The sequence below is a fragment of the Entelurus aequoreus genome, linkage group LG06 (genome assembly GCF_033978785.1).
Source record: "Entelurus aequoreus isolate RoL-2023_Sb linkage group LG06, RoL_Eaeq_v1.1, whole genome shotgun sequence".
Taxonomy (NCBI): domain Eukaryota; kingdom Metazoa; phylum Chordata; class Actinopteri; order Syngnathiformes; family Syngnathidae; genus Entelurus; species Entelurus aequoreus.
Window position 1 is genome coordinate 45291628 of NC_084736.1, and position 18158 is coordinate 45309785.

The 18158-nt window shown below is 41.6% G+C and overlaps 1 protein-coding gene across 2 annotated transcripts in view; it reads left to right on the plus strand.

Moving 5' to 3' along the window:
- Window positions 1–18136, plus strand: part of cspg4ba (chondroitin sulfate proteoglycan 4ba) — an 83709-nt gene extending 65573 nt beyond the window's left edge. For both annotated transcript variants that reach the window (XM_062050781.1, XM_062050782.1), the window contains exons 6-10: window positions 6623–6821; window positions 6915–7046; window positions 11060–11232; window positions 11320–11503; window positions 11574–18136. In XM_062050781.1, the coding sequence (XP_061906765.1) occupies window positions 6623–6821; window positions 6915–7046; window positions 11060–11232; window positions 11320–11503; window positions 11574–13630 (2745 nt within the window). In that variant the 3' untranslated portion in view covers window positions 13631–18136. The remainder of the gene's footprint in view (window positions 1–6622; window positions 6822–6914; window positions 7047–11059; window positions 11233–11319; window positions 11504–11573) is intronic.
- The last annotated feature ends 22 nt before the right edge of the window (window positions 18137–18158 follow it).

Below are 18158 nucleotides of genomic sequence, written 5' to 3' on the forward strand. Positions count from 1 at the left end.
TGATGAAGCATATGAACATTTCTTAAACAAGTTCATAATACTTTATGACTAACATTGTCCATGGAAACAACTCAGTAATAAGCAGAGAAAGAATAATCAACCATGGAAGACAAAAGGATTAAAAAAGGCTTGTAAGAAGAAGAATACACTATATAGAAAATTTATAGCACAAAGAACTACAGAGGCAGAAATTAAGTACAAAAAGTATAAAAACAAGTTAACATACATACTACGATCATGTAAAAAATAATATTACAGTGAATTATTGGACAGGAACAAAAATAATATGAGAGCAACATGGGGCATCCGCAATAGCATTATTAAAAATGGCACTAAGAGGGATTACCCCCAATACTTCTTAGACGGAAATAAAAAAAATGACAACATAAAGGAAGTGGTTGAAAACTTCAATAATTATTTTGTAAACATTGGACCAAAATTGGAAGAAAGGATTCCAGACCCAGTTTCAATTGAGGACTATAATGATACCATAGAGCGAATTCCCAACTCCATGTTCCTCAGTAATGTGACACAGGAGGAAATAGTTACAATCGTGAAAAAATGTAAATCTAAGACTTCAACTGATTGTAACGGAATTGATATGGAAACGATAAAAAAGGTTATTGAAGAGATCTCAGGACCATTAATGTATATTAGTAACCTATCATTTCAAACAGGTAAGTTTCCAAACAAGATGAAAATTGCTAAAGTTGCACCAATTTATAAGACTGGAGACAAACATCAATTTACAAATTATAGACCTGTTTCTTTACTTCCACAATTTTCTAAAATCTTTGAAAAACTGTTCAATAACAGATTAGAGAGTTTCATATATAAAAATAGAATACTCGAAGAGTACCAATATGGCTACAGAGCTAATGTTTCAACTTCAATGGCTTTAATTGAAATTACAGAAGAAATTACCAATGCAATAGATAGTAAAAAATGTGCGGCAGCAGTGTTTATGGATCCAACTAAAGCATTTGACACTATTAATCACAATATTTTAATCAAAAAACTAGAACGATATGGCATCAGAGGGTTAGTCTTAAACTGGATAAGTAGTTATCTAACAAACAGGAAACAGTACGTGAAGCTAGGCGAACACACGTCTACAACGCTAAATATATCCTGTGGTGTACCTCAGGGATCAACACTAAGACCTAAATTATTCAATCTCTATATAAATGACATTTGTAAAGTTACAAAAGATTTAAAGTTAGTATTATTTGCGGATGATACAACAGCGTTTTGCTCACGAGAGAACACACAGAAGCTAATACAAATAATAACAGAAGAAATGAACAAATTAAAAAGATGGTTTGACAAAAATAGATTATCGTTGAATCTCAGTAAAACTAAGATAATGCTATTTGGTAACAGTAGAAGAGAAAGTCAAACACAAATACAAATAGATGGAGTAGAAATTGAAAGAGTAAATGAAACTAAATTACTAGGTATAATGATTGATGATAAATTGAACTGGAAAGCTCATGTAAAACATATACAACATAAAGTAGCGAGAAACACATCAATAATGAATAAAGCAAAACATGTTCTAGACAAAAAATCACTTCATATTCTCTACTGCTCGCTAGTGTTACCATATCTGAGTTACTGTGTAGAAATATGGGGAAATAACTACAAAAGTACACTTCATTCACTAACGGTGTTACAAAAAAGATCAGTTAGAATAATACATAATGTTGGATATAGAGAACATACAAACCCTTTATTTATTGAATCAAAAAGACTGAAATTCCATGACATAGTGAATTTGCAAACAGCTAAAATTATGCACAAAGCAAACTATAACCTGCTACCCAAGTATATACAACAATTCTTCTCAAAAAAAGAGGAGAAATATAATCTTAGAGAAAAACGTAATTTAAAACATTTGTATGCACGTACAACACTTAAGACCTTCAGTATATCAGTATGTGGAATTAAATTATGGAATGGATTAAGCAAAGCAATCAAACAATGTACTAATATGATCCACTTCAAGAAACTCTCCAAACTTAAAGTGTTTACAAAGTACAAAGAAGAAGAACCATGACAAACATTCTCAATTTATTTCATCCATTCATTCTTAACGTAATCTTACTTATCTCATCATATGAAATATGACTTACTTCACCAATTATTATTATTAAATTATTACTATCATTTATTTATTTATTTTTATTGTGATTACTTATGGAGTTTATTGTGAATAAATTGTGAACAGGAAGTGAACAAAAAGTTTTAGCAACTGTTATGTAAAGAAAAGGGTGTAGGATTAAATAAGCTCTGCTTCTTCCTACTCCTTCTCGAACATGTTCAAAAGAGAAACTGGAAATTGTGATGTATCATGTTGTATGCTTGCATGTTCGAATTAAACTCAAACTCAAAACTCAAACCAAGTGTTGACGAGAACGAACGAGGCAGTCCATGGGGCAGGCAGGTGATCCCGGGCGACAGAGAGGCGTCAGAGTCCAGGGGAAAGCGAGGAGTCAAGGAACGAGGGAGGCAGTCGAAATCCAGGGAAAACGGAAGGAAAACACTGTGGGCACAAGGAAGATGACAGGAGACAAATCAAGCACGGGGAAGAATGACGGAGAGAGAGAGAGCAAAAGAGAGCATAAAGCTTCGCTTACGGTTCACCATATGAGAATTAAGTTCCCGCGTGGATCCATAGGTCCACTGGTCCTTTATCCAGCTTGCCCTCATCAGTCCCAGGTGTGCAGACAGGCAATTGCGTGCAGGCTTGTCGCTGCGTAGGCGTGCTGCGCTCAGCGTGAGCGGGGGCGTGTCCGAGCGCGCTGTCAGCGGAGAGAGCGCATGTGGGCCTGGCCCGCGGTGCGCTCATCAGGACGCACAGTTTCCCCCCCTATGGACATATTCCAGATGTCCTAAGACAGACAAATGAACAACATACTCCAGAAACAAGGGAGGGCGGAGGGGAGAACTGGTGGTGGGTCGCCGGCCCAAGTGTCTCAGAAGCCATCGGGGACAAGTCTGGTGGCGGCGGCGAGTAGACCGTCGCTGCGGCCGGCGAGGTGGACGACCAAGGAACGGTCGACTTCTTGGCCATCGGGGAGGCGGACGCGAGTGGCGCCGAGGTGCGTCCCGCCGGAAACGAAGAGGAGGCAGGCGCCGTGGTGCGTCCCGCCGGAAATGAAGAGGACGGCGCCGTGGTATGGCCCGCCGGACACGAAGAGGATGACACATCGTCGTCTGAGGCGAAGAGGAACAGGAAGACGCCGTCGTGGAAACAGTGGACGTCATCGGCGTGGAAGCAGCGGACGTCATCGGCAGCGTGGAAGCAGCGGACGTCATCGACGATGCAGGCATGGAAGCAGCAGACGTTGGCGGCGCCGGAGATGAGGAGGATGGCTGAGGATCAGGCTGATGTCGGTGCTGCAGGCCGGAGTGCTGAGGTCGGCGCTGCAGGCCGAGGTGCTGAGGTCGGCGCTGCAGGCCGAGGTGCTGAGATCGGTGCTGCAGGCCGAGGGGCAGAGGTCGGCGCTGCAGGCCGAGGGGCAGAGGTCGGTGCTGCAGGCCGAGGGGCAGAGGTCGGCGCTGCAGGCCGAGTGGCAGAGGTCGGCGCTGCAGGCCGAGGGGCAGAGGTCGGCGCTGCCGGCCGAGGGGCAGAGGTCGAGGCCAGCCTGGAAGCTGGCGGAGACGCAGGGGTCAGCCTGGAAGCTGGCGGAGACGCAGGGTTCAGCCTGGAAGCTGGTGCTAGCTCAGAGGCTAGCTCGGGGACAGGTGCTAGCCCGGAGGCTAGCTCAGGGACAGGTGCTAGCTCGGAGGCTAGCTCGGAGACAGGTGCTAGCTCGGAGGTTAGCTCGGGGGCAAGTGCTAGCTCGGAGGCTAGCTCGGGGACAAGTGCTAGCTCGGAGGCTAGCTCTGGAACTAATGCTAGCTCGGAGGCTAGATCGGGGACAGGTGCTAGCTCGGACGATAGCCTCGGGACTGGAGCTAGCTCAGACGCTAGCCTCGGGACTGGTGCTAGCTCGGAGGCTAGCTTGGGAACTGGTGCTAGCTTGGAGGCAAGCCAGGGGACTGGTGGCTGCGGCTGGGAAAAGCGGAAGACAGGTGGAATTAGTCTGGCAGGGGGTAGCCTGTCTTGGTGCAGCTGCGCCTCCCCATCAGCACAGCCACTAGTACTACCCCCCACCCGTTCGAAAGCGGATGCCAGACGCTTCTTGCTGGCTGAGGAACAGTCACTAAGGGTGGGAGGAGGGTGTTCAGGCGACGGGTAAATTCCTCCTTGCTCATATCACTGCTAAACATGCCTTTCCACGACAGTTTGGCAGGACAAGACAACTCCTCCAGTGTGGAGCGAAAAAAAGAAAAAGACATGGTGAATGGGGCAAGAGGAGAAAAAATAAAAATAAATTCACAGGGGGCGGAATGAAAGTCACTGGGAGCGGGGCTAAGGAACCGTGCCGTCAGGTCCCTAATCAATTGGCGGGAACTTACTGTTGTGGTTACTAAAGGGGAGGTGACGGCTCAGACACCAGGGGGCAGTATATACAAAGATTTATTATATAAATAGTCAACATATATAATAATTAACAATACTAATAAACTATAGAATGGTGTGTGACAAAATCCAAGAGTGTATGCGTGTGACTATGTGTGTAGTTAGCTGAAGTGTGTTACCAAGTGTTGTCGAGAGCGAACGAGGCAGTCCATGGGGCAGGCAGGTGATCCGGGGCGAGAGAGACAGGCGTCAGGTCCAGGGGCAAGCGAGGAGTCAAGGAACGAGGGAGGCAGTCGAAATCCAGGGAAAACGAAAGGAAAACACTGCGGGCACAAGAAAGATGAAAGGAGACAAATCAAGCACGAGAAAGAATGACGGAGAGAGAGAGAGCAAAAGAGAGCATAAAGCTTCGCTTACATAAAAAATAATGTAACAGTAACGCATCATGTAGTAACGGTAACTGAGTAACTAAATATAAAAAATTACGCGTTAGTCTACAAGTTACCGCTGAAAATAACGGTGTTACGGTAATGTGTTACTCTGTAACGCGTTAGTCCCACCACTACTAATTGATACTATAAATGCTGCTCATTAAGCTTCTACAAAAATAATAACCCTACAAACTTGTGTCCATTTTAAAGCAATGACAGGCAAAGTGCCAATGAAAGCCAAGTATACCTTTTTATATAAAAATTGCAGCAAAACAAACAAACAAAACAGCACCAACACTGTCTACTTTTCTAAAAATAAAGAAGTGTATATGTGATGGCGTGTTTAGAAAGATGCACACTTGTGCTTTTGTAAGGTTTGCAAACGCAAAAATTAGTTGTTTCCCTAATTATGATATATGGTATATAGACAAAAGTTTAGCTTTGGCTAAAATGATAAATAACTCTTTGTCACACAACTTTGCCTCACATGTTAGCTAGCTAGCTAACAAGCTAACTATCTTACCAAAGAGAGCCAGAGACTGCATCCTCCAAATGTCCTGACAAAGCCTCCGCTTTAAATTCTCCCACATTACAGACGCACTGCCATGAAAAGCAATGTCGTGTTTACGGTGAAATGTTCCCATTTTCTATGTCTTCACACAGGTTGTTCAGTCATTTTTCTCTTACAGTTGCTGCCGGTTACCGGCTCGTGCTGATTTGTACATGTTTGGTTTTGTCCAGAAGAACCCAAGAGATGACATCACAGACTATTATCGACAAATTAATTTACCTGCGAATATTTGTTTGCTAAATTGTTGATTTTTGTCGACAACGTTGGCAAATCATAGCTAGTAGGGGTGTGAATCTTTGGGCACCTAACGATTCGATCCGATTCCGATTCCTGGTGTGACGATTAGATTCGGAATCAAATCTCGATTTAACACGATTCAAACCGATGTGGCAATCTAATATTTGGTATAATAATTATAATGAAACTTTGTCAAAACATGTTGCAGGTTAGAAAAGTTCGTTCTGGTTGATTAATGTAAAAAAATTTAACAAATTGAAAACTTTTTTTTTTTAATTGTTTTTTGAAAATTATGAATCGATTTATAATCTGGATGAATAAGAATCACAATTCAGTGAATCAGATTTTTTGTGCACCCCAAATAGTTCCTGTAAAACTGTGTTTGAAGGAAAAGTGATTATGTATGCAGAGACAAAGATTTTTTCTTCAGTAGGTGACCAAAGTCTTAATAAATTAAGTAATTCATTTACTTTTCAATACGCATGTCCTCACCAGGGTCACGGGAGTCCTAGTACCATTTTTGTACTCATTGTCTTTTAGGTATTTTCCGTGTATTGGTTACTTTTTTTCCAGTACTGTGCTTTATTGGAGTGGAAATGCATTGGGAAAATTCTAAGGGAGAGAGGATACCATCATAGAAAAATACCCTTAAGTCCCAACTGAAATCCACAGCATGATGAGTCCAATGTGTGTAGTGATGGAGTAAAGGAAGCACTTGCCCCAACTGGCCTCCAGCTGTTTCTTATGTGTGTCGAGTCAGCGTAAGTGCTGCAGATTTATGATCTTTTGTAGACATTTGAAGCCATTAATTGAGAAAAATTTTCATTTTAAGCCTTTTACATTGTTCTTTTGTAGGTTGACTCTTGGTTGTAACCTGGTTAGCTTTTTTTTGTCTCTGCCTGTCCTGACCAGGTTTGGGTATCCTCAGTGACAGAGATCGGCCTGGAAGACTTAAGGGCGATGGACCTAGACACTCCCTCCGAGGAGCTCCACTTCATGGTGACGCCCCCTAGCAATGGACACTTGGCCGTGAAGAATGCTCCCATGAAAGCAGTGCTCAATTTCACCCAGGCCCACATAGACCAGGGCCAGCTGCTGTTTGTGCACAAGGGTGAAGGCCTTTTCGATTGGCTCGTGTCAACAATCATTCACTCAGTCATGTGCCAAGAAGCAGGAAGTAACTGTTGGATCTGGTTTCTTTTAGGTGCCATGTCTGGAGGGTTCAATTTCCAGGTTAACGACGGTGTGAATTTTACTCCAAGACAGATCTTCAGCATCACCGCAAGAGCATTGGTTCTCAGTTTGCAGAGAAATCGTCCTCTCAAGGTGTTTCCAGGTAAATAAAACATTTTCTAAGGTGTTTTTGAGGAAGTCAAATAAAATAAGTTGATTACTAGAGGTGGGAATTTTCAAGCACTTCATTATTTGATTTGAATCCGATTTTTGGGGTGACAATTCCACAAAAAATTATATTAAAAAACCTTTTCAAAAACAGGTACCTATTACAAAACCTCCTCTTGGCTGCTGACGTATGACCTATATGTGCAGTGTTGGCCTGAAAAACGTCTCTTTAAATTATTTTTTTTCACATTTTATTTACAAAAAAATCACAGAATATTAATCAGGCTAATAAGAAAATATTATAGCAACTCCAACCCAATCCCAGCTTTACAATATTTAGGATAGAAATTAAAGAGTACAAATACAATAATAAAAAAAAGGAAAAGCAAAAATGTATAAAAGAAATGGGATCAATAATAATCATATCGATATCAACAGTAGTTGTTTAATGTTTTCAATGCAAAAATGTTTTGTTTTTTTAGTTTCTAAAAAATTTTTTATTTTTAAATTGATTCTCTAAAATTATGAATCGATTTAGTATCTGATTCACTAAAAATCGCGATTTGGATGTAAATCGATTTTTTGAGCACCCCTATTAATACTATTATATCAATCATACCTGTACGCAGATGTATTGAATAACTTCCCATCCATCCATTTTCTACCGCTTGTCCCTTTCGGGGTCGCGGGGGGTGCTGGAGCCTATCTCAGCTGCATTTGGGCGGAAGGCGGGGTACACCCTGGACAAGTCGCCACCTCATCACAGGGCCAACACAGATAGACAGACAACATTCACACTCACATTCACACACTAGGGCCAATTTAGTTTTGCCAATCAACCTATACCCAGGTGCATGTCTTTGGCGGGGGGAGGAAGCCGGAGGACCCGGAGAGAACCCACGCAGTCACGGGGAGAACATGAAAACTCCACACAGAAAGATCCCGAGCCCGGGATTGAACTCAGGACCTTCGTATTGTGAGGCACATGCACTAACCCCTGTTCCACCGTGCTGCCCATTGAATAACTTATCTTCCTAAATGATTCAACCCCCTGCTGCTGGAGTCAGTCTTGAAAAAAATCAGAGATGGTTTGAATTGAAATCATGCCCTATTACTGGCGATAAATGTAGAGCAGGGATCATCAACTGAGTCTTTACCCAGATGCCGTCTCATATAGACCTGGATTTATAGTCCATTAATTATTGAAGTATTTGAAGTTTTGACAAAGTGCTTCTATTTTAAGCGCCGCATCTTATATTATGAAGACTTTTCGGTACTGGTTCATCGGATCAGAAAATACACTGACCAATTGCTTGTGAGTTAAATCAGCCCAGAGTATACTGCTCGGCCAATCAAATATGTGCATTGCAGGCAGTTAACATGGCGACTCTCAATGCAGAGACAGGCAAGAGAGAAGTGAAGCGAGTGACATGCGTGAACAAGTGATAGCCACGGAAATAAGGACACGATTGAGACTTATACGCAGAGGGAAGACAATGACACCTGAGCGTTAGAAGAGAAAAAAAGAGCGATACGTCCCCGCTTGTTACTTCTGCCTTCCTTTAAGAGGACATCGACGACGGACACAGACAAACATGACACTATGGAAGAAGTGGACAGCAAAAACAGTGCTTTCAAGCCGGAATGTATGATCTCATTTATGTTCATTCTTTCCTCTGCAAGCACAAAACTAGTTTGTCTCATATTTAGAAATGAGAATTCTAATAACAAAATGGCATTTCACATTGCCATTGTTTTTTTCATTTAGTATTAACGTTTAGTATTTTGTTCCCAAATCCTTCCTTTCTTTCACACAGGAAGTAAACCTAAATTAAACAAGTCAAAGTTATGTTGTGAATGATTTATCAGTAAATGACACAGAAGGGGTTTGCTTCATCCTATGCTCCTTTTGACATACCGTACTTTTCGGACTGTAAGGCGCACTTAAAATCCTTTCATTTTCTTACAAATTGACAGTGCGCCTTATAACCCGATGCGCCTAATTTACGGAATAATTATTGTGTTGGTTGGCTTGTCGGATGTAGGTATGTATGTATATGTGTGTGTGTGTATATGTATATATGCATGTGTGTTGTAGGTATGTATGTATATGTGTGTGTGTGTATATGTATATATGCATGTGTGTATATGTATGTATATGTGTGTGCATGTGTATGTATGTATGTATGTATGTATATACTGTATATGTGTATGTACAGTTGTGTTCAATATAATAGCAGTACCACATCACTAGCAAGATAAATCACTGTTTTTGTTAGAATTTCAACTTCTACACTGCAAGTAAGTTTCTAGAAGGTTTAGTAAAGGTATAGAAAACCAAAAGACCCAACAGGCGTTCAAGACACTATTCAGAAGAAGAGCGTTCTTTGATTAAGAATTTAAATAAAAGAGGGGAAAACTTATAAAGAAGTGCAGAAAATGATAGGCTGTTCAGCTAAAATTATATCAAACACTTTAAAATGGCAGCCAAAACCAAAAACGGCGAGTAAGAAAAAGAAAAACAACTATTGGAATGGATGGGAGAATAACCAAAATGGCAAAGGCTCAGCCAATGATCAGCTCCAGGAGGATCAACGAAAATGGCCTGTGAGTACTGTAACAATCAGACCACGTCTATGTGAAGCCAAGCTACCAGCAAGAAGCCCCCGCAAAGTCCCATTGTTAAAAAAAAGACGTGTGCTGAGGCGGTTACAATTTGCCAAAGAACTCATTGACTGGCCTAAAAAGAAATGGCGTAATATTTGGGGACTGATGAGAGTAAGATTGTTCTTTTTGGGTCTAAGGGCCACAGACAGTTTGTCAGACGTCCTGCAAACACTGAATTCAAGCCCCAGTACACAGTGAAGATGGTGAAGCATGGTGGTGCAAGCATCATGATATGGCGATGTTTCTCGTACTATGGTGTTGGTCCTATTTATCGCATACCAGGGATCATACCAGTTTGAGTACATCAGAATACTGGAAGAAGTCATGTTGCCGAATGCTGAAGAGGAAATGCCCTTGAAATGGGTGTTTCAACAAGACAATGACCCCAAACACACCAGCAAGCGAGCAAAATCATAAAATAAGGACTAGGAAAAAATATATTAAATGTGAATGTTTGTATTTCAAATGTAAGCTTCCTCTGATTATAGTCCCCTCAGCTATCAAGGCAGAAAGAAAAGGAAACGTCAACACAACCATGGAAAACACTCAATGTCAACAACATTCTAAAATCACATTGAACACTTAACAATAAGCTCTTAAAATGAAGGTGCAAAAAAGGAATATGTAAGAAATGCTTAATAAAGTGTAACAAAATAGTGTAAAGTGTGAACATGTAAACAGAGAAGCCTGAGAACTATTTTTTGCAGGATGAGTGCAAGGAAGTGCTCCAAAGGGTGTGCTCTAAGGTGGTGTAGTATTACCTGTCTTGGTGGGTACAATAACTTTGCATAATGGCACGATTGAATAACTTGATTGCTCAAAAAGTGTGTTCATTCAAGTTTAAATTTAGGAATGTCCTTTTTTTAACGTGGAAAGTGGTTATGTCTCATCTATTTATTTTAACTATTAAGCTAGCTAGCACTAACTTGCTTCTCCAATAAATTTGCAGTGTCCTCGGTCCATGAGTTTGTCAGTGTTATCAATCACAGTTTTGCAAAAATTTTAATTTAAAACGGTAATATGAACCGTGGGATGTTTTACCACGGTTTATCATTTTACCGTTTATCGTTACATTCCTAATCGCAATATAAATTGATATCATTTTATCGCCTAATCCTTTACTTGATTATTCTATTTTATCTGTTACCTATTGACCCTCTATGCTGTGCTGCTATTGCTACTGTTGCTGCTATTGGAACATTCATTTCCCTGAAGGCACACGCCCAGAGGATCAATTGGGTCCCATCTAAAATAAAGACAATATTCTTTACTTCGATATTATTTGTCAGGCAGTTTCTCAGTTAATACACTCCTGTCATTAATTTGATCTATTGTATTCAGGCTCTTCAAGGGCAATTTCCAGTAATGAACTACAAGTAGTGACCAACGACGTCAGTGATATCTTTAACCGCACAATTACATTCAGTGTGACACGGCATCCTAAACTGGGACGCTTGGTAAGGAAGCATCCTGATAATTCCACAGTTGACATCTCCATGTTCACGCAGGACATGGTGAGTAAGGGACTAAAGTCAATTTTCAGCAATTGGGAGAAACAATTTTTGAGGCATTAATGCGTTCTTTGTGATTTTCTACCACAGCTGAATCGGAAAGAAGTTTTGTACATTCAAAGCCCGATTGAGTCAGTGGGATGGGAAGCCATAGATTCACTGACATTCTCTGTGGCATCACCACCTTCGTCTCTGGAGAGTGAGACCTTCAAAATGTATATCTCTTATGAGAATACAGGACCTGAACACAACACAGTTCTTTTGGCAAACACAGGTAACAAATATGATATTCCAAACTTGAGATCAGACTTAAAAATAATAACAGGAGGTTTTCTTGTTCCCAGGTGGCAGAGTGACAGAAGGTGAGAGTGTCATTATTGACGAGTCCAAGCTTGATGCCACGAACCTGATGTCGAAGCTGCCAACGTCACAGAGGAGCTCCCATGAGGTCTGGTTCCAGCTGACATCGCTGCCGCGACACGGTGTCATCGTAGTCGGTGAACGAAACCTCACGAAAGAGAAGCCCAATTTTTCCCAGTTCATCGTCAACAAATACGGCATCACCTACAAGCATGATAACTCGGAGACAACCAAGGATTCCTTTGTCTTCAGCGCATGGGTAAACCCAAAGGGCAAAACAGCTCAACGGCCTTTAGATGACAGCGATGTTGTTGAGGAGTCATTCAACATTACGATCGTGCCTGTGAATGATCAGCCTCCTGTGTTGAAGACTAAAGCTCCGAGTCTGACTGTGGTACAAGGAGATACAGTAGCCATCAAGCCGGAGAACCTGAAAGTAGAAGACTTGGACAATCTACCTGATGATATTGTCTTCTCGGTAATTAGCAAGCCAAACAATGGTTACCTTTCTCTTGCTGGAAAACTGAATGAGTCGATTGCAGCCTTCACCCAAGCCCAGATCAATAACGGAAGCGTTTATTTCATTCATGATGGCAGCCCTACTTCCGGTGTGTTCTACTTTAGTGTCACAGATGGCCACCATAAACCCATATACAAACTCTTCAACCTAGATGTGACAAAAATCACTATCTCACTGGTCAATCACACGGGGCTAACACTTGAGCAGGGAAGCACAGCGGTTTGGCTTCTTCAAGACAATCTCGCTGCCAAGACAAACGGGAGGAACGCCACTATTCACTACCAAATTACAAGGCCGCCAAACTTTGGCAAACTTCTCCTGGACAATCTTGAGGTGTCACAGTTTGATCAGGAAGATGTCCAGACTGGACGGCTCGCTTACCACATGACCAATCTTTCTTCTGCAGAAGACAGCTTTGAGTTCACCACCTTCACTTCCGAGGGGAATCTGAGTGCACAGGTGCTAAACATCACTGTCACACCTCTGATCCGGGTTGGCAAAAGTGTGAGGGCACCCTGTGGGATTGCCTTAAAACTTAACTCCGCTACCCTTGATGCTTCCAAACTGGCTGATATTTGTAGTTGTGATCCTGTATTTGAAATTATCTCCCACCCAAATTACGGGAAAGTGGTTCGACCAAAGACAAAAAAATCCCGTAAATTTGAAACTATTGAGTCTTTCACTTTCCAGGATGTCACACAAGAGAAGATAGCCTTGGAGTTGAATGCCAACATGACTGGACTTCAAGAGTTAAATGACTCAATGGCGTTTCTGCTAAAAGCTGAAAACATTCAACCTGCTAAAGGCGAGTTCCATTTTACCATTGTCCCGTATGATCCTGTGGATCTTCCAACCACAAAGAGTCCTGTGCTGACCACATCATCTCCCTCAATGACAACAATTCGGACTTCTAGAAATGGAACAACTTCACCAGAGTGGTCCACAGCTGTCATTTACACCCAGCAACCAAGCAAAAACCAACAAAGATTCAAAGGACGCAACCGCTGGGGGAAGTCCAACAGAACAAGCATTTTCACAACAACTCTTGGCAAACCGACAACCGGAACGGATAATTTTCCCTTCATGAACACACCCGTTCGCGTGGAGTCTTACCCACAGAAGAGCTCCAAACCTCTACTGGTGATTTTACCACTGCTCGCTCTTCTGCTGCTTGTCATGATCTTTGTGGTGCTGGTTGTTTTTCTTCGACACCACAGGCGACGGAAGCAGAGAACCGGTACGCCAAATGAGCCCCCCCTTGCTGGTCTTTCAACCACCCATCCACACCTGGGCCAAACCCAGAGAAGCACCACCGTCCCCACAGTCACCGTCACCCCACTGAACCCCACCGACACAAGTAGCCCCGCACTCAGTCGCTTACTGGTTCAGAACCAGCGGCCACTCAATACCAACGCAGTTGATTCCAACATTCTCATAAGCTCTTGGAATAGTGCTTCTCCCAACACATCTTTGCAAATGATCCAGACTCCCACACTTCAGAGGAATCAATATTGGGTTTGAGCCTAAACAGTTGCCACAAAGTGAGAAGCATGAAACTGTCCAAAAATGTCTTGCTAACATGGAATAATTGAGATTCAATGGGAGTTGATTCATTATACAGATAATTTCTAAGATAAAAACATTTTTTTTTTATGCAAGCAACCAGTGAAATATTAAATTTTTGCTTATTAGACACCACTCTTGGTTTTAGTCTGTCTTGCTGCTGACATCTCTTTTTACACAGTGGTACACTTTTACAGTACATTCTGTGCTTCACCAGAGGGTGCTGTTGTTGCTACTGACCACTGTAATGATTGATAAAGAATACAATCACTTCGACCAGATAGCGATCATCATTAAGGCAAGCAACCTAATTTTGGTGCCTGACATTAATGGTTTTTAAACATTGCGATCTAGATTGACATATTTTATCAATTTTATTATTTTTTCCTCAAATGTTTATTTTTCATTTACAACATTTTATCTTTATGATAGTTGCAAGTGGGCCACCATGAAATTATATTTTAAGAATATATTTTTATAAGCCTGATGACACTGGATAAAAAGTTAGCACTGGTAATATCATACAGAACTTTTACTGCATACTCGTTTTAGATTTACCCTAAGCCTAAGTAAGGCCCCTTCTGCACTAAGGTTATACAGGGTATATCCCACCTAACCTTGTCCTTGTCCACACACACACACAATGCCACCGTTTAAGACCCCCTCCCCCTCCGTCCGCCGGCGCAAAGCGGGAAAAAAATGCACACGCCAGTCACCTCTGACCTGGAAGTGTACTCTTACCCTGTGTTTCAATGTAGTCTATTGCCACATTTCTTTTAACAGTAAACCTTGTTTGCCTTCACCATCAGCAGCTGTTAAACTGGCCCTATTGTAGAGAATCACACCTGAGCTATCATACATAAATCATATCTTTAACGGATGTATGAAAGTAAACAATGTGATAAAAAACATTTTACAACAATCAATCTAGGGGTCCAGTTTTCTGGTCAGGACACTGTGCTTGTAGGCTGAAATTGGCGGTCGTACTTGACGGCCGCAACCACTTCATGGCTTCACAATAGTTATGGAGTACAAAACTAAATGTTGAGTAATCGCTCGACATACATCGCAGACAATAACTTATAATAGTCTGCTTTGCCGGTGCAAATGCATTCGCTGTTTTCCGTAGTCTTCCCTCGTCCACGGGAGCCCGCATTCTCGTTGTCTCACCTTCGACAAATGGACAAAGTTTTTAACTAAGTAGAATCACAGCTGAGCTGGACACTCGAAAGTTCTCTTGCCGTTCCGCTGGCACAACACACTCGTTGACAAACATATTCCACCAGTCTGCCGTTCTTCCAGGCCTTATCCAAAACCGTCGCTCAACATTGCTATGTTGCCGTCTGAGATTTGTTGTCTGAAATAGCTGCAATCGCACGTTAAGGTATTCATGTGTGATTTCCACAAGTGTCTGTACATGTGGAAGAAGGAGAAACACGGGCATGTCTGGATGACTCGCCTCCATCTTTTCAGTTGTTACCTCCGAGTTACGATACCGCTTGTTATGAAGCTGGCTGTGGCGCGTCTTTCTGGCGTCACTTCCTCTCCGAACTCAGTTTGTAAAAGATCGATGAGTCCATACAAAGCTAAGAGATTCAAGAAATACACGGCGCACTTACCCGTGTAAGTAAGGAAGTAAGTACATTTTATTTATTAAGCGCTTTCCACAGATAAAATCACAAAACTCTGTACAAAACATAGGTGAAGTAAAACAACAGGGGCAGTATCATAAAAAAGATACAAAGTGGATTCAAATTGATGGTTAAAAGGTGCATTAAAAAAAGCTTTACTAAAAAGAGAAGTTTTCAAATGTTTCTTAAAAGTTTCAACACAGTCAAGATCACGGAGGGACTGGTGCAAATTGTTCCAGAGTCTGGGAGCTATAGCCTGGAATGCCAGGTCTCCACAGGTTTTAAAAAGAGTTTTTGGGATCTTTAGAAGACCCTGGCCTGAAGACCGGAGGCTGCATGCACCCTGAATAAAAAGTCAGTGATGTACTGAGGGGCCCCACCATGCAAGGCACGGAATGTCAGGACTGAAATCTTAAACTCAATGCGGAATTTGACTGGAAGCCAATGAAGACTGGATAAAATGGGGGTAATATGGGCTGTTCTGGGTGCACCGGTCAAAAGTCTTGCAGCCGCATTTTGTACAGTCTGAAGTCTCTTTAGCGTTGATTTGTTGAAAAGACTGAAAAGAGAATTGCAATAGTCAATGCGAGACAAAATGAACGTGAGAATGATCATTTCGAGATCCAATTTTGACAACAAATTTCTCACTTTAGAAATATTTCTGAGATGATAAAAACAGTTTTTTGTCAATTGACCGCAGTGAACCTCTAAAGACCTTGACTGATCAAAAACAACCCCAAGGTTTCTGAAGCTGCTTTTAACAGATTCACCCAGAGCTACAAGGGAGTTCTTGATCAGGGGGTTCTTTTTATCGGGAGCAATTATCAGAGTTTCCATTTTGTTAGAATTTATTTAGAGGACATTTGAAAAAAATAGTAAAAAAATATCCAAGAAAGGGAACCTTAAACGATGGGTTACTGTGGCTGACACGGGGCTTAGGCTAAATAATTATTTGTTCAAGGAGTTATAAGGCTTAATGTAGACAGGGCCTTATTCTTAAGGGAGTTCGTCATTAACATGAGCGTTGGTCGTCTATTTGAGCAGAGATGATTATTATACACAGATTATTAAAGGGTGTGCTAACTTGGGTTGTTTGAATATTATGGAAAAGCTGCTGTCAATGGAAGACTGAAACTGCTGTTAAAGAAAACCACTGCTTGATATTTTTGATACTGAACTGATTAAGATCATTTATCCAATGTATTCTAGTACTAATGTAACATATTATTTCAAATGCCATGTATTATTTACACCATATTTTTATTAAACCAGTTGAAAATGTATGCAAGGTTTATGGAATCACATTCCTTCCATTGTAACTAAGTAAATATTTTGCTTGGCTTCAACATAGTTGACTTTTTTTGGTACAAATAAAACACGTATTATTATGGTTTGTAGTAGTGTATAACTGCACTGCATTACACTGGCAACTGTTTCTTATATACAGTAGCTGGGAAAAGTATTGATACCCCTTGAACTTATTTGCGTTTTTTCACATTAACGGCCTACTGAAATGAAATTTGTTTTATTTAAACGGGGATAGCAGATCCATTCTATGTGTCATACTTGATCATTTCGCGATATTGCCATATTTTTGCTGAGAGGATTTAGTAGAGAACATCGACGATAAAGTTTGCAACTTTTGGTCGCTGATAAAAAAAGCTTTGCTTGTACCGGAAGTAGCGTGACGTCGCAGGTTGAAAGGCTCCTCACATTTCCCCATTGTTTACACCAGCAGCGAGAGCGATTCGGACCGAGAAAGCGACGATTACCCCATTAATTTGAGCCAGGATGAAAGATTTGTGGATGAGGAACGTGAGAGTGAGGGACTAGAGTGCAGTGCAGGACGTATCTTTTTTCGCTCTGACCGTAACTTAGGTAAGAGGGCTCATTGGATTCCACACTTTCTCCTTTTTCTATTGTGGATCACGGATTTGTATTTTAAACCACCTCGGATACTATATGCTCTTGAAAATGAGAGTCGAGAACGCGAAATGGACATTCACTGTGACTTTTATCTCCACAACAATACATCGGCGAAGCACTTTAGCTACAGAGCTAACGTGATAGCATCGGGCTTAACTGCAGATAGAAACAAAAGAAATAAACCCCTGACTGGAAGGATAGACAGAAAATCAACAATACTATTAAACCACGGACCTGTAACTACACTGTTAATGCTTTCCACCCTGGCGAAGCTTAACAATGCTGTTGCTAACGACGCCATTGAAGCTAACTTAGCTACGGGACCTCGTCAGAGCTATGATAAAAACATTAGCGCTCCACCTACGCCAGCCCTCATCTGCTCATCAACACCCGTGCTCACCTGCGTTCCAGCGATCGACGGAGCGACGAAGGACTTCACCCGATCATCGATGCGGTCGGCGGCTAGCGTCGGATAGCGCGTCTGCTATCCAAGTCAAAGTCCTCCTGGTTATGTTGCTGCAGACAGCCGCTAATACACCGATCCCACCTACAGCTTTCTTCTTTGCATTCTTCATTGCTCATTAAACAAATTGCAAAAGATTCACCAACACAGATGTCCAGAATACTGTGGAATTTTGCGATGAAAACAGAGCTTTTTGTATTGGATACAATGGTGTCCGAATACTTCCGTTTCAACCATTGACGTCGCGCGCATACGTCATCATACATACACGTTTTCAACCGGAAGTTTCGCGGGAAATTTAAAATTGTACTTTATAAGTTAACCCGGCCGTATTGGCATGTGTTGCAATGTTAAGATTTCATCATTGATGTATAAACTATCAGACTGCGTGGTCGGTAGTAGTGGGTTTCAGTAGGCCTTTAAGATTACAAACAGAACAAAATTAATACATAATTTGATATATATA